This window comes from Marmota marmota, unplaced genomic scaffold (genome assembly GCF_001458135.2).
Source record: "Marmota marmota marmota unplaced genomic scaffold, marMar, whole genome shotgun sequence".
NCBI lineage: Eukaryota > Metazoa > Chordata > Mammalia > Rodentia > Sciuridae > Marmota > Marmota marmota.
This window is the reverse complement of record NW_026000037.1, coordinates 427,054-451,363: the sequence shown is the minus strand read 5'-3', so window position 1 is coordinate 451,363 and position 24,310 is coordinate 427,054. Positions and strand designations below refer to the sequence as shown.

At 48.2% G+C, this 24,310-nt stretch overlaps 1 protein-coding gene across 1 annotated transcript in view; it reads left to right on the top strand.

Annotated features, from left to right (window-relative positions):
• Prdm5 (PR/SET domain 5) overlaps positions 1 to 24,310 on the top strand; it is a 120,679-nt gene that overhangs the window by 72,995 nt on the left and 23,374 nt on the right. Inside the window, exon 11 of the mRNA XM_048812548.1 lies at positions 11,110 to 11,195. Coding sequence (XP_048668505.1) covers positions 11,110 to 11,195 — 86 coding nt within the window. The remainder of the gene's footprint in view (positions 1 to 11,109; positions 11,196 to 24,310) is intronic.

The following is a 24,310-nucleotide window of genomic DNA, read 5'->3' as shown; positions in this document are numbered from 1 at the left end:
CACCCACGGGTGTGAGTGCATGTGTGATGTGTAGGTGTGTGTGTCTGGGGCAGGCCAGGTGGACAGGCTGAGAAGAGCCAGCTGCTCCTGCAGTATGGCCCCAGCCTGCAGTGTTGGGTCTGCCTGGCTGGGCTGTTCCTTCCCAGCATGTTCAAGGGCTTCTGAAGCTGCTGCTCTGACACCTTTCTGTCCCTCCTGGTTGCCTTTGCTGGAATCTGGATCTTCAAAGCCAGCCAATGAGTAGGAGCTTGGCCAGCCTGACTCTTCTGTGTAGGGACTGCTTCTCATTGGATTGATAATGTTCTATTTTACAGTTGTAAATAGAAAAGCATCAAGACTTCTAAGAGGCATGCATATCTGTAGGTATGTTTCTGAATCTCATTCTAAAATTTATTTGTAGATAGCAAAATTAGAGCTTTGTGGAATGATTATCCTATTAGTAAGACAGTTACTGATACTTGAAACCATTTAGCCAAGGTTGTATCGAGATTCAGCGACTTCCCTGCCCAGATGGCCACCACGCCCCACTCATTGGACCTGGGTGCTCCTATTGTCTGCCCACTTGCACTGGGAGTGCGTAGCACTGGCATTGGAGACACTGATGGGGCACATCTGCCTCCCCTACTTGCTGTTTGTGAGCAAGCTGCTTACCTCTCTAAGCCCAGGTTGCCTCGGGGGTTCTTTGTGAGGGGGTGAGTAAAATCCTATCCTTATGATACTCAGTGCTGGCTCATGGTAGACAATTGATTGTGGCAAGCATGGTCCCTAAAATCCTGCTGTCACCCGGCACTTGTTAAGACTGTGCTTCCCAAGTTAAGTGCATGGCGATCCTTAACACTGGATGGCAGGGTTTGACTTAATTGCATGATTTCTCATATTATTATTTGCTCCTTTTTTTCTTGGGTTTCTTTTTTCTAGCATTACTAAAAATTTTCATTTTTAATATCTTTGCTTTCTTCCAATTTTATTAAAATTTTAAATATTGAACATGTTGAAATTTTTATAACTTAGTTTCATAAACATAATCCCAGTTGACTCTTGATAATTTAATATCATGTTTGGCACAATTATAATATTAATGTTTTATTTTTGGAGAAATGCATTTTAGATGGCTATGTTTCCAATTAAGCCATCTTTATATAAATATGTAAAAGAAACTCAGTTGAAAAATGTATTTGGGGCTGTGATTTGCATCCTGAAATTTGTGTGTCCCTACTAATTTCCTTGTTGAAATTAAACCATGGTGGCCCCCAGGATAACCTTTCTTAAGTTTTGTTTTTCCTATCTCTGCAGAATTGGTCTTTAGCTTTTGAAATTTGCTTTTCCTTTTGCATCAGGAGAATATATACAATAAAGATTATGGACAGTACATTTTTATTAATAGAAAGAATCATCCTGTTCCTAGAAGGACTGCTTATAATAGTAACAAAACAACACTGAGGACAGTCCTATAGAGCCAATGGTGAGGAATTGGCTGAGATGACTATGGTATGTCCACGTCTACCACATAGGTAATAAAAGTGGTATTACAGGGCATGTTAATTAACATGAAAGAAATGAAAAGGTATCAAAACAATAAAACAATGTTATGTTTTGTAAGAATAAAGTATTCTTACATTATGCTCTTACAAATTATAAATCATTAACTATGGTTATTTCTATGTCTTGTAAATATGGATGACTTGAATTCCCTTTATAATTTTGTATGTTTTCTGAATTTCTATAATAACAGTTTCTTATATAGTAGACATATTTAGAGCATATTAACCTATCTTATGATTATGTAGATAACTTATTTAAAGATGCATGCTTAAACATCTTATTCTTAAATGAGGCAGAGAAAAGAGGTGCATATAAAAACGTATATTGGAAATGGGAATGAGAATGAACAAGCTGACAGAGTCAGCATGAGTGCAGTAAGGAGTTCACTGTGCCATGCTTCCAGTGTTTCCTCCTTTGGAACTTAGAGATTGAAGAATTTGGTATTGTTTTATTCTGACAACGACCATGCAGAATCCCTGAAGCACTGAGACTGCATGGGGGCACATCTGTAGCAGGGCCTGGTCCTGAGCCTTCCCTGGCACAGGTCTCCCTGAGCTGGTGGGACATGTGCTAGGTGGCCGTGTACCCCTGGTGGTGCTGCTCAGAGGGGACGAGTCCTTGAAGATGCTGACCACCCTCACCCTCCACCCTTCCCTGGAGTGCTGGGTTTGTTTCCGTGAAAAGGAGCTGCATGGCATTTGCTATTCTCAGGGATTTTTCTGGAGGATTTTTTTTTGTTTTGAGATTTTGGAAAGTGTATCTATTTCTTATAAAGGAAGTATAGAAAATGGATCAGGTTCACCCAGTCACTCTTCACCTGACTAAAAGCTTCTCAAGGGCTTCCCCTTGATTTGTACAAAATTTGGCCTGAAGTTCTCATGAGATGCATCAGTTGCTCTCCAGTTTATATTCCAGACCTGCTTACAGAGCTCCTTTTGCTCTCCCAGACTCCATTTAAGTCTGCTATGTCGATGATCTGCTTCCTGTCCAGCCCTGGGCCAAGGCGCCCCAGGTTCTCATGCTTGTCTACCTGTTCCTGGCCATGGTGCCCAGGTCAGGTGCTCCAGGCCCCTGTGCCTCTGTCCCCACAGTGCTCTTCCCCGTGTTTGTGTCCCCATGCTCTGCAGGAGTCTGTGCTCTTTCTTACCTTAGAACTGTGCCCATTATTTTTGGCACTGGGAGAGCTGCCTGCACTGAGAGAGCTGCCTGCATCGAGGAAGCGCCTGGGAATGCTTGCAGAGTAAACAAAAGCCCTTTCACTTAGAGAACCGCAATCAAACAGGCTGCAGTGCTTTGAGATAGCTAGGAGATCATCATCAAATCTAATTTTTTCATATGATATCTACCAAAATCTGTGGGATTCATTTTGAGAAATACTAACATTAAGGAAGAAAATCTGACCCCCCCAATTTGTGATGCTACCCATTCTTCATCTTGCTGTGTCATTGAGTGGTTGGTTGAACATTATATGACCTAGCTCAATACCCATGCAGCTGTGAGGCTCCAAGGAAAGGCTGGCAGTATTATTTTGCCAACAAGACTTGCTGGGACTGATTTTAGCGTGGAGTGGCTGCATCAAGAGTTCCTCATCCGAAAGAAAGTGGAGGACCCTGGCCCTGACCAGCGCTCCATGGGCTTTTGTGAGGGTCGAGTCTGCTGGTGCGGTGCCTTCATGACCAGGCCTCCAAGCTGAGGGCAGTGCAGGTCAGGCTCCTGCCTTTCCCGAGGGTTGGAGAAGGGACACACTCTCAAAGGTCGCATCTAGGCCCTTCCCTCGTCTTCAAGAGGAGGAAGTCCAGGCTCAGAGAGGCAAATGACCTGAATCAAGGTGAAAAGACCCAAATCCTTTGACTCCAGCTTCTGCTGTACCTGCATGTTCTTTTTTCTGCTCTACGCTATTACAGTCACCACAAGAGTCATAGAGTCCCCAGCATGAAAGACAAGGAGTGAGATCCTGCCTCTGAGCTTATTTCAGCTGCGAGAGTGTCATGCTCTAGAGCCACCTGGAAGGTGCTTTAGTGCTGTTTCTGTTTTTCCCTTAGCAGTCCCAGGGCCATCTGTTCCTGAGTCCTCTGGAGCGGGCAGGAGCATGCAGAGTGAATGTTCACTGGATTTAGTTTTTCAGATCTCTTCTCTATTTCTAGGAAGAGATGAGTGATGGGTGGTTGGACCTTTGATCACGTGGCAATACAAGGGGATTTTCATGGGACATTAACAGTCATTTAATGTTTTTTCCAGAGTACTAGGGTCAGTTTCATTTTTGTTTTTATAGTATTCAAACTGTCAATAATTTGGGAAGCCAATTCTCTTTTTATGACATCAAATGCCACTTAGTTTTATTGAGGGGAAGGAAATAGTGCACCCGCTCTAATTTGTGCTTACAGTCTGCCTGTTGGTGTCTCTCAGTGTTTCTGTCAGGTACAGGAAGCGCTGGCCTTGTGCAGCCTCCTTGGTATGAATTTCTTTAGGAGGTCATGGTCATTGGCTCAGGGCTGATGTCTCTTCACCAGCACATGATGATTAGCTGTTGGGTTCCTGCCTTTCTTCTGGTTCAGGGAGGAATCTTCACATTTGTGTCCATATTTTCATCCTTTGCTAACAATGTTTAAGAAGTTTCCTCAGCCCCACTTCCTTCATGGAGTGATTGATTTTTCTCTTATGGCCTTAACTAGCCACCTGTGGTGTTGTTGCTTCACCTCCTTCCCTGTGACCTTCCTCTCCTTCCTCTTCCCTCCACCACCAGTCTGAACAGCGAGGGTGGAATCACACCAGCTGGTTTACCAGTAACTTGGCAGTGTTAATTTTCATAACCCTCGTATCTAACCTCTGAGGTCCACTCATTCTTTATAACTTGGTGATTAGAGTAGGGACACGGCAAGTGTGCATCTACCTTCATAGGCTTTGAAATTCCACATGCCTGGGCTGGAGTGTAGAGGGGAGGGCATGCCAGGCTCTGCGTCTAGCACTGCGAAGGCACAGCAAAGCAAAAGCATGTGCCCTTGACTTCCAGGGTGAGGGGCAGCTGCAAAGTCATCTGTGTCCAGCCTCTCATTTGCACTGATGCCTAGCTGCAGTGAGAGGTCTGCCGAGGGTGGCACAGCATGTGTGTGGTTCACAGAGAGCTGAGGGCATTTCTGCTTCTTCCTCATAGGATCCCTGCGCTCTTACTATTACTGAGCTCCCTTCCTTCCACGCGGTTGAAGACACCTTCTCAGTGATGTATCAGCCAGTAGGGAATCAATGTGCTGGCCTGAGAACTGAGGGCTGAGCTTGTAGCCTTTGGCCTGTAGCCTTTCCCCATTCCAGCCATGGAGAACCCCACGCAGCTCTGCACTGTGTCATCCCTGTCTATGCACATCCGCACCGTGGACCACAGTGTCAGCTCACAGCCGCCAAAGGTCGCTTCGCCTCTTCAAATCCCAGTTCTCGCAGCTCAACAGGGGACAGCTATGGTCCCAGCTGCAGGTGCTGTTTGAGAGCTTTCCCGTGTGCCCAGTGTCCATGTGTGAGGTCACAGGAGCTGCTACAGGCTCTGCCTCTGCCCTGCGCCCGTTTCTGCCTGCATTTGGTCACAGTCGCCTGCACATGCTCATGGTTCACTGTGGGACCCTCTATCCACATGGTTGTCTTGCTTGTCTTCATATGCCCCAGCAGCAGAGTGTGGATCACCAGAACATGATGAGAGTCATCAGCCAGTGGGCTCCGGGGCGGGGGGGTGGGTGAGGGGACACGCAGTGCAGCTGTGGCTGAGTGGAGGTGCTCTTGGGTCCACGTGATTATAGCTCTGTAATTTATCACTGGCTCCCTAAGTCAGATGAGAGGTGGCACTCAGAGGGTCAGCCAACATGGCCCAGCAGTTGCTGGGGGTCACTGCTTCTGGATCAGGGAGAGCTGGGCTTGTTCAGCAGGGGATCCAAGCTTGCTATGGGAATTGCATGGATTGCTCATAAATTATGAGGGAAATTCTAGCAACTGCTTTCGGGTCTTCAGTGCTCTGGGCCAGAGGTTAATTACTCGCCTGGAGTCCCACCACTGTCGTGGTAATACATCCCGACCGTGCTGGCCTGCTCCCAGGCACATCACGCCTGCGGATGAGCACACTCATAAATCACTGTCTGGGGAAATGTTTCTTTCTTTCTTTCTTTTTTTTTTTGGTAAATACCTGTGATCATATTGGAAATAAAGGATCTGGGCTTCCATCGTTGCTCTTCTTTGTTTTCCAATAATGACTCTGAGGAAATCATGCATTGTTTCAGAGTGTTTGTTCCACAGGAGCTGTGACCAAGGACAAGTAACTATAGGACAAGAGTGACATTGCTAATGCACAAATAAGACAATTAACAAATTAACCAAAGGGAACTTAAACTTGCATTCCACATTTCAGTCAGGCAGGCTCTGAACACTTGGCTCTTCTTCTGTGGCTTCCTCCTGCCAGTTCCTCCAGAGCAGCCCCCAGGGCTTCCCTGCAGCCCTGCACTGTGCTCCTCTGGGTTTAGGGGAGCTTATTTCTGGTGCATGCTCTTGATTCTTCCTCTGGTGCTGTTTACACACCGCCCTGCATGTCCTGGCACCCTGGATCTGACTGCCCATTCAACCCCCAGCTGCCGCGCAGGAAGGTGCTCTGAATGCCAGGTGAAGGCAGACTTCTGGTCTGAAGCTCCTCCAGAGGGAAACTGCTGGGTAAAAGCATTAGTGATTTTCCCACCAAAGCCTGACGCTACAACAAAACCAAATCACTAGTGAGCACACACCTCCCTTGGTGTCATTGCCCCTTGTCCTAGCAGTGGACATGCCACAGCAGAGGTCTTGTTCTTGGTCGGAACCTTTGAGACTTTGGCTGTATTTCCTCCTGCTCTTGGTAAACACTATTCTTCCGGTAGCACGTTTAGGGCCTCCTGAGGTCATCTTGTGCCCTCTGAACAAGTCACAAATGACAGGTGTCTTTCGTACACCTGTGTGGCCAAAGCCAGAGCACCATGATCAGGGTTTTTTTTTATTTCCTTTTCCTACCTAATTGTAGTTTTAAATTAACTCTTTACCACCTTTTTTTGTCCTCTATCTCATATTCTTTTGTCTGTTTGTTTGTTTAATCAGTAAAATTCAGTTTCATAAGGTGCTGTTTTCACATTGGTGTATGACTTGTCCTTAGGTGAGGGCTGGTTCTTCTAATATCCTCATGATTTTATTGCCTAGAACCGTGTTGGTCTTGATGAATCATCTTCACACAGGCATGCATTAAATTGGAGTCTGATTTTTTTTTCCTGTTGTTTTAGCCCTGCTTGGGTAGGCAGTTGCCCTCATAATGCTTTTTTTGTTACAGACCTGAGGTGACTGTTTGGGCCAGGCTGGACAGGTCAGGTGCCCCACATGGCAGCCACATGTGCTCTTCATTACTACTGGTCTCTCTGGATTCTCTTTCCCCAACATCCTCACAATGGAAGACTTTGAAGTCACTTCCATTCGACTGCACTGGCTGTGGGAATTTGGAAACACCCCTTCAAGCCCAGTTGGGAGAGACAGAGGTCCAGGACCCTGGAGCCTGAGTTCCACTGCCTCAGGCCTGCCTGCATTCGGTCCCTGGCTTCTCCTGCTGGCCTTGCTGGGGTTCTTCTGCCCTCTTCCTCAGCCCACTGGTCTTTCTTAACTCTGTCTCAGTATTCTCTTGAAAAATTTAATCTATTCCCAACCGCATTCCTAGAGCCCAGGTCTGTAGCTGGAACATGGCAGGTGCTAAAAAAAAAAAATCTGTTAAAAAATGAACAAATTAACTTAATGCAGTATCCATGAGGTGGCACTTTATAGTTACCTATTATAGTTACCATCATGTTTCTTTTTGTTCCTTGATGTGTTTAAAGAAGACAGTGGGTTTAAACCTCTTTTGGTGTCAGAACATAATTTAAAGACCACAACATGCAAAGCCCTCCTCAGTTTTCAGTCATATGTGGAGTTTGCTGCCCACACAGTGCTCATTAGATCTGATTGCCTTGGCCAAGTGTCCTGGGGAATGCCTGAGGTTCTGATGTCTTAATTGCCGTCTAGATGGTAATAGGTCTCAGACAACATCTGCATTCACGTGAGACCTGCTGAACGATGGGACACATGTTCCTCTCTTGCCTCCTGCATTTCCTGATGAGTGTTGAAAGCCAAAAGAACGCCTGGATGCACCAGCCCCAGGCCTGGTTCGTGCCACCTGGGACTGGGAGAGGCAGGTCTTTGCCCTTCACTGGGGAAGCTCGCCCAGTGCGAGGGGCCAGCAGTTGCAGTACTTCCCACCTTGGCTCTGGGGCACAGTGGCTCCAGCTCTGACCCTCCATCTCGCAGCCCACTGTGAGTCCTTTCTGTGCCTGTGTACTTGTTCTGGACTTGGGACATGAGCACCAGGTTGCAGTGTTGTGGCATGGGTTCAGTGGCTTCTCCAGTGAGGACTCCCAGCACAGACTGGGATACTGAGGGTTGCCGCTGGCGTGTTATTCCCATTGACATTGGCTTTCAGCTTTTTTCTAATTTTAAGATTCACTGATTTTCTTGCCAGTGAGAATTTGAATATTATGATTAGTCTAAGTGAAATAAAGATAGTGGCATCTAAATCTACCTGAGATATTTAAAAATAGGGCTATGTGGCACCTAGAGGCTGTGTTGGATGAAGTCACACTGAAGGCTACTTCCTGTTCACAGCACAATTCTATGTATAGATCAAAATGCTTCCAGTATCAGACTCCTACATAGGCATATAATATGTGGATCAGGTGCATGACAGTAATTATCACCTGTGGACTGCACAGGTGTCCTTCAGTTTCAGATTGTGGGATAGCAGAAAGCTCTGTTATTGGAGGCCGAAAGAGGCAGGGTCACCCTGAGCATGCTGTGACTGAGGGGTTTCTGAAGGTTAATATGGTCCACCCAAGACTGCCCATATCTGATTTTGTTTGCTAGCTGTTCTGTTGGCCTTTGGAAGGCAAGACCTAATTTAAAGCTATGAGGAGTAGATTGTCTTAGGTCTGCTAGGAAAATCATGAAGTAACTTTATGTAACAGACTGCTGTTTTTAATCATGTTTTGTGTGTACTCTGGATTTGATTTGTTGATTGATTAAATTATTAATAGGTATATAAGAGGGAAACATTTCAGCATTTAAAAAAATCTAAACAATTATTCTTCATAATTTATGAAGAAGAGTATTTGAAAGTGTGTGGAATTCTCTGAGGCAGGCGTTACCGCCTGGGTGGCTCTTTCTGTCCTCCAGTGCTTGGCTTCTGAGCATAGGAACCTCCTGGCTGCACCTGCGTGGCCAGAGGTCTTGCAGATGCTGGTGGACTACGTGCAGCTGTTGTGTTTTTTGCTATGGTTCTCATCCTTGCGGGAGTGTAGGCCAGCGGGAGTGTCAAGGAGGTGAATCTCGTGGCTCAGGAACTGGATGCAGGGGAAGGGTATAGAAAGGTGTCTTGGAGGGCCAAGTTTTCTTTTTTTTGCAATGAATTCCAGTGTGTGTATGTAAATCACACATCAGCGACAGGACACAGCCTGCCAGTCCAGGGTTAGAGGGAAGCCAATTAATGCATCCATTTGTTTTTGTTTTTGTGGCAAGAACAGCTACCATCTACTCATTTAGCATGAATCTTGCAGACAGAATGATTTTATTACCTTGGGTCTTATTTGATCCATGGATAATCAGGACAGAAGCTGTGTGTGGGGGGAATTTGAGTTGATTGTGCAGTATCCAAGTTAGGGCTGGGACTCAGCAGAGACCTGGAATAAGGTAAGTATGGAGTACCCCTGCGGCTAGCGTAGGGAGTGTTTTCCTGCCTGTTTCCAGCCTTGGTTCTGCCTTCTAGGTCTGGACTGCCATTCAGTCCAGAATTCCCGGGGCTGTCCTGGAGCACAGGTTGATTTTCTCTCAGAATATGGAAACGTGGACCATCCGCGCAAGAGCCTATTCCTGTTTGTGCGGCTGTTATGCTTAGCTCTTGGCATTTTGGAGTGGTTGTCAGTGGTTTCCAGTGCCCAGTGGAAAGGAAGGGTCCTAGGTGTCCCTGCGAAGAGGAGAGACTGGGAGAGGTCACTCTGGGGCCCTGCACTTGGTGCTAGGTGGTGCTACTCTGGAAGCAGCGTGGGAGGCTGCCCTAGGCCTGAGCCACGAGCGTGCTGCCTGTCTGGTGGTGCTGAGTCTGAGGCGGAGAAGAGGTGCAGGCAGCCCTCTCAGGAGCAGTGGCTGGTCAAGCAGTGGGTGTTCATGGCTGCCCAGCAAGGCAGCTCCCTGGAGTAATACATCTGTGCCAGCCTGCATCCAGTGGGACCTGTGGGAGAAGAGCGGGAGTAGATACTGGGGGCAGGGGCCTGAGGGGAAGGACAGACAGACAGAGCCTTGATTTGCATGATCTTTGAATGTAGACTGGCATGGTGCCATGTCGGTGTGTTGTTAAATCAAAGACTGTGCTGGTGACTTTAAGCTGTCATCCACTCTAGATCATCAGGCCTTGGGGAGAGCACCTCCAGACAACTCAGGAGGATCACACCTCACTATAGTCTTGTCCTCACAAAGCAGAATTTTGTGATGTATGTGTGTTTGCTTGTCTTAAAAATGTCCTGGCTGTCTTCTAAATCATAACTTCTGGGCAAGAGGTTCTTGGTTATATCAGAAAGCGAGCCATCCTCTCTGCGTAGTTCAGAGGCCAGTGGTTCTGCTTCATGTAGGTGTTTTACAAAAACCCTGAGATGGATTCATTTACGTGAAACTTTTAAGCAAAAATAAGAAAACAACTTATTAATGAACTGGTTAAATTCAGACTCCTGTGGTGGGCAGTGGACAGTGCAGCAACAGAACAAATTGACTAACGCCAAGTACTTGCAGTGAGGTCTTCAACTGCGGAGACTTGATTGGGCTGGGATGGTGAAAGGAAGTGCACTGAGCTCTGCTGGCCTGGCTCCTCCTGAGTGTTGGGGCGCTGGGCCTCCCAGAGGCAGCCTGGCTCCTCCTGAGTCCTGGGGCGCTGGACCTCCCAGAGGCAGCCTGGCTCCTCCTGAGTGTTGGGGTGCTGGGCCTCCCAGAGGCAGCCTGGCTCCTCCTGAGTGTTGGGGTGCTGGGCCTCCCAGAGGCAGCCTGGCTTCCTGAGTCCTGGGGCGCTGGGCCTCCCAGAGGCAGCCTGGCTCCTCCTGAGTGTTGGGGCGCTGGATCTCCCAGAGGCAGCCTGGGTCCTCCTGAGTGTTGGGGTGCTGGGCCTCCCAGAGGCAGCCTGGCTTCCTGAGTCCTGGGGCGCTGGGCCTCCCAGAGGCAGCCTGGCTCCTCCTGAGTCCTGGGGCGCTGGGCCTCCCAGAGGCAACCTGGGTCCTCCTGAGTCCTGGGGCGCTGGGCCTCCCAGAGGCAGCCTGGCTCCTCCTGAGTGCTGGAGTGCTGGACCTCCCAGAGGTGGCCTGGCTTATCATGAGTCCTGAGGCACTGGGCCTCCCGGAGGTGGCCTTGTCTGCTCAGGCTATGTGGGAGCCTTCGTGAGGCAGGACAGGGCACTGGGAGTAGGACATGGCATGCTCCGCCCTGACACTGTTCTGACCTGAAGTCTTTCTTTATCCATAGGTGAGCGTCCCTATCAGTGTCCTTACTGTGACAAAGGATTCAGTAAGAACGATGGGCTGAAGATGCACATCCGAACGCACACCAGGGTAAGACTGCTCCTGCCTCTCTAATGGCAGCTGTAACATCCATGATGTAAAAACCACGCTCACAGTAAAAGGAAAGTGTCTGACTTTATGTGAGAAAAAAGTGCTGCAACTGAAATTCTGTTTATGTTCATGATAGACATTTATAGATACGTGTTTTTGAAAGGCCAAAGGGGGAAAAATTTCCAGCCCCAAAAATGTCTGATTCTTTGAATTGTGAGTCAGTTTCGGGAGTTATGAGTGACAGACTACCACTAAATAGATCTTTACAGTTTCATACTAGAAAATATGAAGGTTTTTTCTTGCAGAATACTTACAAGTGACAGGACATCCTTGTGAAGACGAGTCTGTCAGCATTTGGCCAGTGAGTAATACTTTCAGGAAAGACATCACCAGTGATCAACATTGCAGCCTGTGACTGTAGACAGAGCCAGACCAGTTCTCTCAGAATTCAGTGGACTGCCTGGGGTGGAGCATACCAGTGAGCCTTTTATGCTGTTCTGAATTCTGTTAATTTTCTTTCATGAATTTTTCTGTCCTTGATCTTAGGCAGTTCAGACTCAATTTAATGAGCAGTGCAGGTGGCATTTCCTTGGGACACCATGCAGTGAGACCCAGTGAGATGCATGGTCTCTGAGACACACTGTATCCAGAGGGGCTGGATGGACCTGAAGGCTTTAGGTGGTATATTGATGTAGAATTGAAAACTTACAAAAAAAAAAAAACTTGACCAAAGAATAAAGCTATTGAATTGCATAATGTGGTATAAGCAGAAGGCTGAAGGAGGAGAGTTCCCCCTTTGGGGGTGTGGATGTGAGGCAGAGGAGTCACCATGACCCTGTGAGCTCAGGTCGGGAGGTCCTGCAGATGGAGTCAGGCAGCCATCTTGGAGGGTGACCACGTCTTGCAGTGCTGTGCTAACATGTGAGACAGGCAGGGATGGAGGGGCCATGAGGACCTGGGGGGCAGTCTGGCTGCCTTTGGTTTGAAGGGGCTGTGAGGACCTGGGGAGCAGTCTGGCTGTCTTTGGTTTGGAGAGGCTGAGTGGACTGGGGAGTGTGTCTGGTTTACAGCAGGAGAGCAACATGGTGAGCTTTGTCATAGAATGCTTGCTCTGAGGCTGCTCTCCAGTGAGGACTGAGGGCAGCCCTGGAGACACAGACCCAGCTAGGAGGCATGGGGCCAGGTGAGTGGAAGGGGACCCACACCACATGGCCAGAGATTTGAAATTGGGGAGCAGCTATGGGAGTCGCCTTTGAGAACAGTGGTGGCGAGGTTTAGACAGGGTACACACAGGTGGTGAGGAGAGGCATCCCCAGGGAACCAGGAAACCTGGCAGGGCCTTAAGGACCTCCACATTCTCCACTTAGAGACAGGAAACACTCGGTGGGTTTAGAGAGAAACCCTGGAAGGGAAGGAGGCTTCACACTGCATAGACTGAATACTTGAGAACTTCAACTAGTTCTGTTTATTTATTTTGTTTGTTTGTTTAAATATTGTTTTAGTTGTTGATAGACCTTTATTTTATTTATGTATTTATGTGCTGAGAATCGAACCCAGTGCCTCACACATGCCAGGCAAGTGCGCTACTACTAAGCCACACCCCAACCCCTGTTTATTTATTTTGATAAAGAGATTAAGAACAAATTTGATACCCTTTTTTTTTTTTTAAAAAAAATCATTATGATTTTGGAGAAAACTTAATTTTTTTTTTTAAACTTCATGGGTTTCTGTGTTATGGGGGCCAGAGCATGCGGCTTCTTGCTGCCTTTGAAAACATCTTAACCTGGGTCTAGATCAGCACATGTCACTGTTTCTAGGGCCCCCATGTCTGAGGGGAGTTTCCCATGCCTTGCCAGTGGCTCATGTAAGATGAATGGCCTTGGAATAGAACTCTGTTTTATTTGGCTCAGAATATACACCTGCATGAAAGCAGGCCTTATTCTATCACAGTAAGCTGCTTTTCTTTTGTAAATGGGAAAGTGAAACTATTTGAAAATACCTTCCTTTTCGGGACCTGACATCATTGTCTTGCACCTTTCTTTCCTCCTTTGAGAAAGTTCTGTGTAATGGCCATCACTCCACTTCAGAGTCTACTGTGCTCTTATTCGCTGTATGATCTGTGCTTCTGAGCTAGGGGGCTTTCTTGAGGCCACTAGCAGTCAAGTCTCCAGTCCCTGGTCAGGAACATTTCTGGCACGCAAGTGCTAGGAAGTAAGGCCTGCTGGGCCAGGCATTCTATAATGAGGTGATTGGCCCCTGGGTCTCCACAGCCAGGGTAGGAGGTGGAATTTGAAAATAAAGTGCATTTTATCGTCCTGACACTTTTATTGGGCAAGGTTCTTACCCCATGGGACAAGAGGCTGAAGCCTTATGTGGAACTCGATTCTGTTTCACTGTTGAGGTTAACAGAGTAGAGTTGCATCCATGTGAGGAACTGAACACTACTCTCAAGACCACTGGAAATAGTGAGCTGTTATAGGCTGTTCAGATCCCAGGCACCAACTGTGATTTTTCTGCAGTTTTTTGATGGTCTGTACATTCTCACTCAACATGACTCTGAAGTTCTTAGGGGGACAGGGAGCTAGGAGTGCCCACCTAACACATAGTTTACATGATAAGCTGGTCTCCAAGACGATGCCATCAACTTCTTCCCTCCCGCATGCATGAGCTGCCCTCTCATCACCACCAAGAGTCTTGTTTTCCCTTCCTGTGCACCTGTGCTGGCCAGAATGCACTTGACCAGGAGAATGCAGCAGAAGTGATATTCTGGACTCTAGGGCAGGCCAGTTAGGAGCCTGACACCTTTTTCTTGTGTTTCTTGGGATCACCCTTACATGCTGTCCAGACCCTAAGTACCATGGAGTGGCCATCTGGGCACTGCACACAGTAGGCCTCAGGAGCTTCCAGCCCTTCAGCTGTCATCTTGGATGTCCAGGCTAGCTGAGCCTTCAGAGGAGGTCTGTGGCCACCAACACACTGTGACCACCAGGAAGACTCTACATGAGAACCATTGCAGAGCCCCCACTACTCTCAAGACCACTGGAAATAGCGAGCTATTATAGGCCATTCAGTTAGTGAACAAAATTGCAACAATGACCAGATATTAAAACAAAATAATAATGTGTCAAGTTTGGGGGCGGTTTATTGGGTAGTAATAGACAACTCCAGCAAGAACTAAATATTGCACAATGCTAAATAAGTACTATTTTATTTATAGAGTGTGTTTCTATATTTTAAAGTGATGGACATTTCTGGTTAGAATGTTAAAGCAAGCACTTTGTAAATGTTCCTAAACAAAAGCAAGGCATTGATCACAAAGTGCTATTTACCAATGGTAGTATTTTTTTATTAAGGAAATATTAGTATTATTTTTTAAACATTGTTTAAAAAATAATATTAACATTGTTTAGAAAGCCATAAATATTCTAGAAAAGATATGAGAAGCCCAGAAATGTGCAAACTTTAAGGCTCTAATCATATTTATGTATTATTTACTCCATAGATCCAAAGTCAGATGGTAGATTTCCTTATGTAACACTGAAATTTTAAAATTATACATTAAGTTAAAATAAGAGCTTTCTTTGGTTTTATTTGATTAACAGGTAACTACTGTATGTATTGCAGGAGTATGTGGTGTGATATTTCAACACATGCGTGTGGCGCTCTGTCTTATATGTGGTGTGCTAGGGCTGGCTGACAGGTGGGTGGTGCCCTCCGGCGTGGCCTGGACCCCTGCGGTTCTTCAAGCTTCTGCCTACCTCTTCCACTTATCGCTCTCTTCAGTCGGCATACTGAGAGGGAAATAAGTGAAAATGATGTCAGCAGGGGATAAGGTTAAACCCACCTCCTTCGTGAAAGAGGAATTAGGTTCCTTGCAAGCTGAACTACTTCACTATTCAGGAGGACACTTTTTAACTCATGGCTGTCACTGTGTCACTCATGGCATTTTGTTGTGCCAGGACTGTGAGATTGATCTCAAACTGTCCCCTCAGGTCCCTGGATGCAGGATCATTCGCGTACCCTGCAGATTGTTACTAAGCCAGCTGTATCAGGACAGTGCCAGGTCCTAGATATGCACAGTCGAAAGTGTAGTACACAAGGCCTGGGAGTTTCAGGGGCCCCCTGTGGATGGAGCACAGAGTGTGTGGAGGATATAGGAAAAGAGAGAGGGGGGCTTCTGGGGTAAATGGACGACAGACATGGGGTCTCTGAATGCTGGAGGATGTCTTTGAGTGCGACAACCCCTGGAGGGTCGGTGGCCACAGCAGGTTTTGTAGGTCCGCTCACTGCCATGGCTCAGCTGACTGCTGGCCTGTGCCAGCTTCACTAGTCAGCAGGTGGCTAGACCAAGCTCTCAGGAAATATTTTGGGGGCTGGGGTTGTAGCTCAATGGCAGAGTACTCGCCTAGCATGTGGGAGGGAGGCAGGGGGTTTGACCCTCAGCATCACACGAAAAGATGAATGAATAAAATAAAGGTATCGTGTCCATCTACAACTAAAAATAAAGATAATCCAAAAAGAGACTGGAATTCACAGGCCCTCAGACTGTCCTCATCCTTCTGGTTGTCAGCTTCCCTGCCCTTGTGGTCTGGGCAGAGATGAGGGTGAATCAGGAGACAACCCAGTCACTGTCCTTAGAGAGGGTGGGCTTGTCAGTGGCCTCCTGCTACCTCCACATGGTCCTCTCCTCCAGTGGCCTCCACCAGCCTCCACGTGGTCCCCCTCTTCTTCAGTGACCTCTTTCACTCTCCACATGGTCCCCCCTCCTCTACAGTGACCTCTTTCACTCTCCACGTGGTCCCCCTCTTCTTCAGTGACCTCTTTCATTCTCCACATGGTCCCCCCTCCTCTACAGTGACCTCTTTCACTCTCCACATGGTCCCCCTCTTCTTCAGTGACCTCTTTCACTCTCCACATGGTCCCCCTCTTCTTCAGTGACCTCTTTCAGTCTCCATGTGGTTCTTTTCTCTAGTGCTTTAGAACCAGAACAAGACACTTGTGACTACAATTGAAAGTCCTCTCATGGGCCCTTCAGACCTGGCAGAAGAGACGGGCATTTTAAGTGGATAACTTTATCCTGCCCCAGGAGAGAACAGGAGCTCTAAGGCAAGGTTACAGAGCTCTCAGGCCTAACCAGACTGAATCCAAGAGTGCTGACCAAGGTGTTGCTGGGGCTTCTCTGCTTATTATCTTTGAGCACCCAAGTGACAAGAAGTGTAGACAGAATTGTGCCTGAAGGGATTATTTGTGGAGTCTTAGGTAAACTGATTTATCTTGATGTTGTTCTGAACATGGGGATAAAACCAGACCCCTGTGTTGTGAGTTGGAAATGCTCAGGCTTACACATGCTTTGCCTTGAATATCTAACATAATTTCTTAAGAATTAAAAGCAAAAGGGTTTGTCTTTGTGAGTGCTGTGGCATTTTCCATTTAACTTGCTTAAGGACTTCAAACAGTTGTTGCACACATAGCGAACTCCTGATTAAAGGAACTCTGACTCATGTGGTGTGTTTCCAATTGCAACTCGATGATTGGGAAGAGCACCATCTAGTCCCCATTGGCGGACTCCGCTTTACTGAGTTGGCTTCTATGTTATGTGCTTGTACTGAAGGAATGTTCAGGAGAAGGTTGCAGCCCTTCTGGAGCCTGGGGAGGAGACAGCAGGACAGGGACCATGGTGGGGGTCTCAGGGTGTGGTGGGTGCACACAGCAGCCCAGCTCTGCGTGGGAGGAAGGTGTCAGGAAGACAGGAGAGCATGGTGGCCGTGTCGATGACTCCGTGGCCTTCACGTGAGTGGGAAGGAAATGGCTGGGCACATAGGGTGCTCCAGGAGGAGGGGAGCAGCCAAGGCCCAGGCAACCCAGCGCAGAGAGGCAGCTCCAGTGCCATGGCTGGGGGCAGCCAGCACCCGGAGCTCACACACTGCCTTGACCTTGGAGCTTCACGCTGTGCTCCCCACGCAGCAGGTGCTGACACCCAGTAGCAGGGACAGTCGTGGCAGTTTGTTCAGTCACTCCCCAGGATGACTCGAGCATCTGGGTATCCACTGACATGGCATGGGACCCCGTGTTCTAGAGAATACCGTTTGAGAAACGCTGATCTAATCCACCCCACCCACAGCTGCCGCAGTACTTACAACTGAAAACTTTGAACACATGTCACAGTCAGCGCCAACCTGGCAGTGGCTGCTCACTGCCCACGGGAGGGAGCCCAGTGGTGGGTAGAGGTGCGGTGTGTCCTGGCCTGCCGACTCCTGCTTCTGCACACTGTTCCGACCCAAACACACAGGCCACACTGGGTTTGGCCTGTGGCTACCACGCATCTTCTCTCAGAGTTGTCCACACTTTCCTGAGTCCACTGCCCCATCTGAGGCCTCTTCCCCCACTAACCTGTCCATGGGGGCCAGGGCTCCCCTGCAGCTCGGGCCAGCTGTGCTCTCTGTGCCTTGAGTTGTTGGTGTGTCAGTCACCCCACGCAGCCAGGTTTCTGCCCGCACAACACTGTTAGCCGTTTTTCTTCTCCACCCATGCAGTCCTGCTGCCCATGATTGTGTCACGTGATTTGGAACCTGCTAGTGTTTATGAATCTTCCCTGTAAAGATGGAGACTTTCTAAACAGCTCCTTATAAGTGTTAAAAAGGACAGAGTGTTGCAATCTGGCCTCAGCCACCAGGAGGGGAGGCCAAGTCAGAGGTGTACCCAGACCCACCTGTGGTGGCACCTAGGAAACCCCATGCCAGGCAGGTTCAGGAGCTGTGAGGAGCCCAGTCCTCTGTGCTGACCCAGGAAGATGGAGAGGTGGCGCTGAGCCCAGGCAGGCTTTCCCTGTTCCCAGCAGGGGTGGGAGTGAGAAGATGAGCAGTGATTCTAGAGCCCCCTGCTTGTAAGAAATAGCAACTGGGAAGTAAGACAGATGCCCACGCTCAGCAACTCCATCACTTGAACTGTTTCTAGTTTTATATCACATTATTTTTCACATTACAAAAGTGGCCTTTCAGGTTGAAACTAATGAATTTGTAAGTAGTTGTTAAGGCTATAGTATTGCTGTCACCTCTGTAAGAAAAAGGTGCAGGGCATGTGTTTGTTGGTCAGCTTTCTGCTGTTGGGACAAAATGCCTGAGATAAACAACTTAAAAGAACAGTTTATTTTGGCTCATGACTTCAGAGGTTTAGACACATGTTCACTTGGCTCAGTCAGTCACTATGGGCCTGAGGTGAGAACGTCATAGCAGGGAGCATGTGGTGGCGGGATGCTGCTCACCTCCTGATGGCCTAGCATCATAAGCAGAGGAGGACCCAGGTCCCTGTGCCCCCTCCAAGGGCAACACCCACAAGGGCATACCCAGTGACCTCACTTGCTCCTGCCAGGACCTGCCCCCTAAAAAGCACACCCCTCCCAATATCACCACAGGCTGGGGACCAAACCTTCAACTGTGGCCTACAGGGACGCTGAGGGACATTGAAGGTCCAAGCCATAACAGGGAACCATTCTAAAATTTCTTAGTAGTTTGTGTCTTATTTTTGGTGCAGTCTGGAGTCAGACTGTCACAGCTGGAAAGCATGCTGGAGGGCATTTGATCCAACCCCTTTCAAAATGAGAAGATTTAAATGAAAATATGCTAATGGCCTGCAGTGGTCAGTTAGGCAGGAATCTTATTCTTTCTTTGAGGTATCCCTGAAATCAATGTGGTGATGAAATAAAGGAAGCTGAGAAGCTGTTTTAGCCTGAGAACAGGTCTGTCAGGCCTGTTGAAGGTACTGGGGTGCCTGCCTCAGGAAGCAGACATATGTTCCGGAGCTGCTCAGTAGGCAAACTTGACCTCTGCAGAAGGGTGTGCTACTGAAAGAAACCTGGTGAGCAGGTGCACCTGGGTGGGCAGTCCACCTGCTTTTATCCCTGACACAGCGCTGCCCCTGGCTCTGACAGAGGAGTTCAGGGTTTCAATCTACACAACTGGCTAATTTTAAAATTGGGGTGGGAAAGAGAAGGGCTTTTGTTAAAATGGCTTCAAATGGGTCTTGCATCCCAATTAAGGCTGAATACTGAATTCTGAAAATGGACACTGGACTTTGTGTTTCTCATGGATCAGTCTCTAGCTGCCTCAGCATTTTGAGTTTTAGTGCTGTTTTAAGTAAAAGTATTACCTCTTCTAAAAGCATCCCATCATCTTCTTGGGAAGATGCCATGCTCCTGGCTGGAGCTAGGGGCTGGCTGGCTGAGTGACCTGCTGTGTTATTGTGTTTTGTTACCTCAAGACCAAGGTCATTTATAAGTACACAGCTGATTACAAAATGCAGTTATGGAGAACATAGAATTTACTAAACAATTAGGATTCTATATTTCTTATGACTGTTGGAACTTGCCTATCTCTTCTATAAAGATGAGAAACCTTATAAATAGATCTTCATTAATGTGGAATTGATAGAGTTTCTAAAAATATATAAAACAAATTAAATCATGTGTCTATTTAATGCTAGATGCAAATAAGCATATTTTAGAACGGATGGCTGTTTATTGACTATTATATGCATTGTGATAGGAGCTTAGCTGTTCAGTCTTGTCATGAGAGCTTCCCAATAATCAGTGAACTTTGCATAGTATTCTCAGTTTCAAAAATGTAAAATACACCAGGTGGCTTCCACAGTCTTTGTGTTCAGCTTCCAGTCCTTTAGACAATCTCTGTGAGTCCAGCAAAACTGCATGCATCCCTCCAGATCCCTCCGACGCCTGTCCTTGTCTCAAGGTAGCTCAGTGTGGACCTGGTCACCTTGCCAGACAGTGAGGGGTGGTCCAGAGCTGGTCAGTCAGATCATGGTGTCCCTTTCTTCTTCCGTGTCTGCAGATGAGGCTTCGTAGTCCAGCTTGAGCTGTGCCTGAGGGGGCTGCTGGCACTCACTGTCACATCCTCACTCCAGGCAACAGGAAGGCCCAGGGCAGGGGCTCTGTGGACTCCTGAAGCTCACTGTCACACTCCATACATTAGTTCCTGTTAGTAAAAAGGAGAATGTGGAGACGACTGGTATTTCTCCAGTCCCACCCTAGAGCCTTCTCTCTGGACTTGTGTTGGTTTTGTTCTGTTTCAGCTGAAATGTCCTCTTCTGTTTTCCTGCCTGCTTTTCTATCTAAATCGGATAAAAACAGAGGAAGCCCCATGCTTAGTTGTCCCTTCCCCATCCCCTCTGGACCCTCACGCCTGGCTGGTTGGGGCCTTCTCTGCACCATCCTTGCCCAAGGTACACTGGCCTCCACAGCCTCACCTTCTCCCTGAAGCACCCACCCTTGGGAAGATGCCATGCTCCTGGCTGGAGCTAGGGGCTGGCTGGCTGCTGGAGCTCACCAGGCACCTGCTGAGCTGACCACAAGGCATTGGCACAGGGCTTCTGGTGGCTGGCCTGTCAGTCTAACTGCCTGCATTGCCCAGGGTGGTGAGGAGACATCAGGCCTGCATAGGACCCAAACGTGTGCTGAGAACAGCTTCATCCCCCTTGGGCAGCCCTGATGGTACTAATTAATCCAGAGCTTCTAGGATGTCTACATGTCCCCTTTGTGATGTTGACTACCAAGAGAATATGTGGAGTGCTGAGCAGGTTTAGTTAAAATAAAATTCTATAAATATTTGGCATTGGAGCTGATTGCTCGTTCACCACCACTCTATTATCTTTAGACTGTAATAATATACTTCAGGATTAAAAGGAAAGTACGTGCTGCCTGAAATCTATAAAGAGAGTTTTTCTTTGTTTTTAAGAAAGGCAATATACAATTAATTTTAAAAAGAAATAGGGTCATTATTCTTAGGAAAGTAATACATTTTTTCCATACCATTTTCTTCCTGAAACAATCTTATATTCATCATGCACTCTATTCAGAGAGTTTTAATTACTAAAGTATCATAAGAATCTTGAAATAACTGTCTATTTATATAAAAGTCCCATTAATGGCTTCCAAGAACAATGCCACACTGAGGTTCATACATAATTTCTTTCTTCATAAAGTCACCTAGTTATATTTTCATAATTTGTGAGCCTTATTTCAATTTGGAATTACATTATTTGTTCTCATGCATATTGTGATAATAAGGAGAAGGAAGCAGGTAATGTGATACATAAAACACCTCGCCATGTCAGTGTGTGCCGAGCATTCAGATGAGCCAGATCCTAGGACGTGGGGTTGGCCTCCCATGTGACAGGCAAGGGGGTCGGGCCAGGCGCAGGTGGGAGGTTCGTCCTGAGCCAGGGATGTCCGTGCTGCCTCCCGGATGGACCTCTGGGCTCAGTCGGTGGCCTGCATCTCGAGGAGACGCACAGTTGCAGAATGCTCTGGTTTCAGTGCTGCTGGGGTCTGTGGCAAGGTAATGAGGAAAGCAGTGGCTGAGGGGCGAGGCCCCCGTGGGTTCAGGTCAGAGTGCCTTTGAGTGCTTCCTTCTGCTGCAGGGCAGAGCCCCTGTTCTTGCTGTCCTCATTTTCACCCCAGCAGTGGCTGTAGGGCTCTGACCACGTGGCTGTCCCTTCCCATGCTGAGGTGCAGCCTGCTGGAGCCTAGGTTGAATCCTTCTGCTCCATTCCATCCTGGCCTCACTGCAGAGAAAACGGCCTCCTCTGGGCCCTGCCCCCTGCCCCTGGGCTTCCCTCTTTGGTCCTGACACATGGGGGGACCTTTGCTTGCATCAGCTCTGGCCGCGCCCTCAGGCCTGCTTGCTGCCGTGTCCATCACCGTCCCGCAGCACTGTGTCCAGTCCAAGCACATCCCTGGTGTGTGCTTTCTGTTCAGAGTCTCTCCCCATCAGGGACACATTGGTACTGTGGATGTGACCTCAGTCCTTCCTTAGTGACCTGCGTCTGATGCAGCACAGCTGAGCACTGGGAGGGTGCGTGTTGGTTGGAGGGACAGTGGAAGGTGTGGATTTGCATAAAATTCGTGCATGTTCCATGGTCTGTGGTGCCACGGTGGACATCCACTGCAGGAGGAAGTCAGCTGCTTTGTGGTTTTATGAGCATGTGGATACCCTCAAACATAGCCACGCGTTCCCTGAAATTGCCATTGTGTGGAATCAGCACATGTAGTCTTTGCATTCACACACACACACACACACACACACACACATCCCTAATTTAGTTTCCATGTCATTCTGTGTTCAGGGTTGTAAATAATAGAAACCATGATGGGGAACAACTTACAAAACACCTTTTCATCACTGTGTTATTTATCTATCCTGCAAAGACACATTAGGTAGAGAGTGTTTTCCCATGGTTTTTCTTTTCTTTCTAAAGCTCTGACTCACAGTGGTTTTGAGGGTGCTGATGGCCTGTGGTCTCCAAGCTGGATTGTGACAGATGAACAGGATGGATTACTGATTTGAGATTTAGTGTTCTGCAAATCATAAAGCAGGAGGAGTGGGGACTGGGAAGCTCTGGGGGCTGGAAACCATATCTGAAGGCTTTTACCCCAGGGTTAGTGGTCGAGCTAGGACAGGTTGTGAGTGACCGAAACCACCCGCCCGAGAACCCGTTGTTATCATGACAGAGTCGTCAGAGGTCTCATGTTCCTCAGTGCTGCTTTTCTGCTGCAGCCAATGGTAGTAGGCATTTGAGCAGCTCTTTAAGCTTTCTGGCCCCCTGCAGCTACAGCATGGGATGTGACCAGATCCCAGACATCTCAGCATATCCATGCCAGACAGGCTGGGTCCTGGCCCAATACCAGCACATCAGTGGGGCTGATTCCAGAGCTTTCCCCCAACTGGCCTCCACATGCACTGGCTAATTCCACTTAGGTCCAGCTCTGCTGTTGTCCTACTGTGCATCATATCTGTGCACTGCCCATACACGTACCACCACACACATGCCCTACATGGATCTGGGGGTTACTGTGGGCTGCTGCCTCAGCCGCCTCAGCTGGTCAGTGAGTGTGTGCACTTGGTCTGTGTTAGAGTCAGCGCTGTGCTGAGATGTGATGGGCCTGGCCACTCTGGGCCTGCTATAGGCCTGCCTCTGCAGAGGTAATCAAGGGAAGGCACTAAAATCAGCATGTGCTTTTAGATGTGGAAGCAGAGTATCATGCCATCGCCCCCCCACCCCCCAATGACATTCCACAAGGAAAACAGTCCCTAACGTGCAGGACAGCATATCACCAGGCAATCAGGACTCGAGGACTGAATCTGAAGTTGAATGATAAATTCTGTCCCCGTTTTCCAACTGGCAGGGCACAAGTGGGTTCTCCAACGCCTGTCCTGTGAGAGCTTCCACTGCTGCTAGGCTGCCAATCTCCAATGTCCCTGTGACGGATGTGCATTCCAGGCCCCAGAGGACTGCCTGTACCCAGCCCACCACCACCTGGTCCCTGGGGCTGGCATGTGTTCTCTCTTGTCTGGGGGAAAGTCCCTTGGAGAGATTGTGCACTTTGTTGAGAGAAGAAAAATGTGTTTCTCTAAGCCTTTGGGCCTCGCTGTGGCTTAGTTCCTCTAGGTACGATAGGGGTGGCAGTACTGAGTCTTAGCAGGTGTGTTCACTAGGCTGCCTGTACCTGCCTGCCAGTGCCCAAGGTCCCACTGCCCTTCTGGCAGGAGGCGGGCCACAGGGACCCTGTGGGCAGGCTTTTCCTCCATATTCAGTGCTCTGTAAAGGCATGGGACATTTAAACCAAGAAGCAAGCAAAGAAAACAGCAGGAGGAAATCAGCTCCATGTGCAGAGGAGTACTGGGAGCTGAATGCTGGGTGCCAGGAGGCTCTCTGGCCTGTGGGTTCAGTAAGAGCAGGAGACTGCTTCATTCAGTCCCTTTCTTTACCTCCTAATTCTGGTCGTGCTAGGCATTTTCTGTACCCTAGACAGTTCATAAGTGGCTCTCTGGAGCCTGGCTGCCCTTGCTCCCCACCTCCCCCTGCAGCACCTGCACCCTGACCTGGCCCCCTGGGCACACGAAGCCAGTCCTCCCTAGACGGCATGAGTCCTCCTGCAGTGGGATAATAATCAGGGCCAGGGAGGGGAGGCTGTGTCAATATGTGGGGTGCATCTACAGGGTGACGGGTGCGTGCTGTCCCTGAATATCCATTATCCATTATCAGTATCCATTGCAGCAGGCTGTGGTCCTCACCGCAGGTGCCACTGTTTACCACAGAACCCG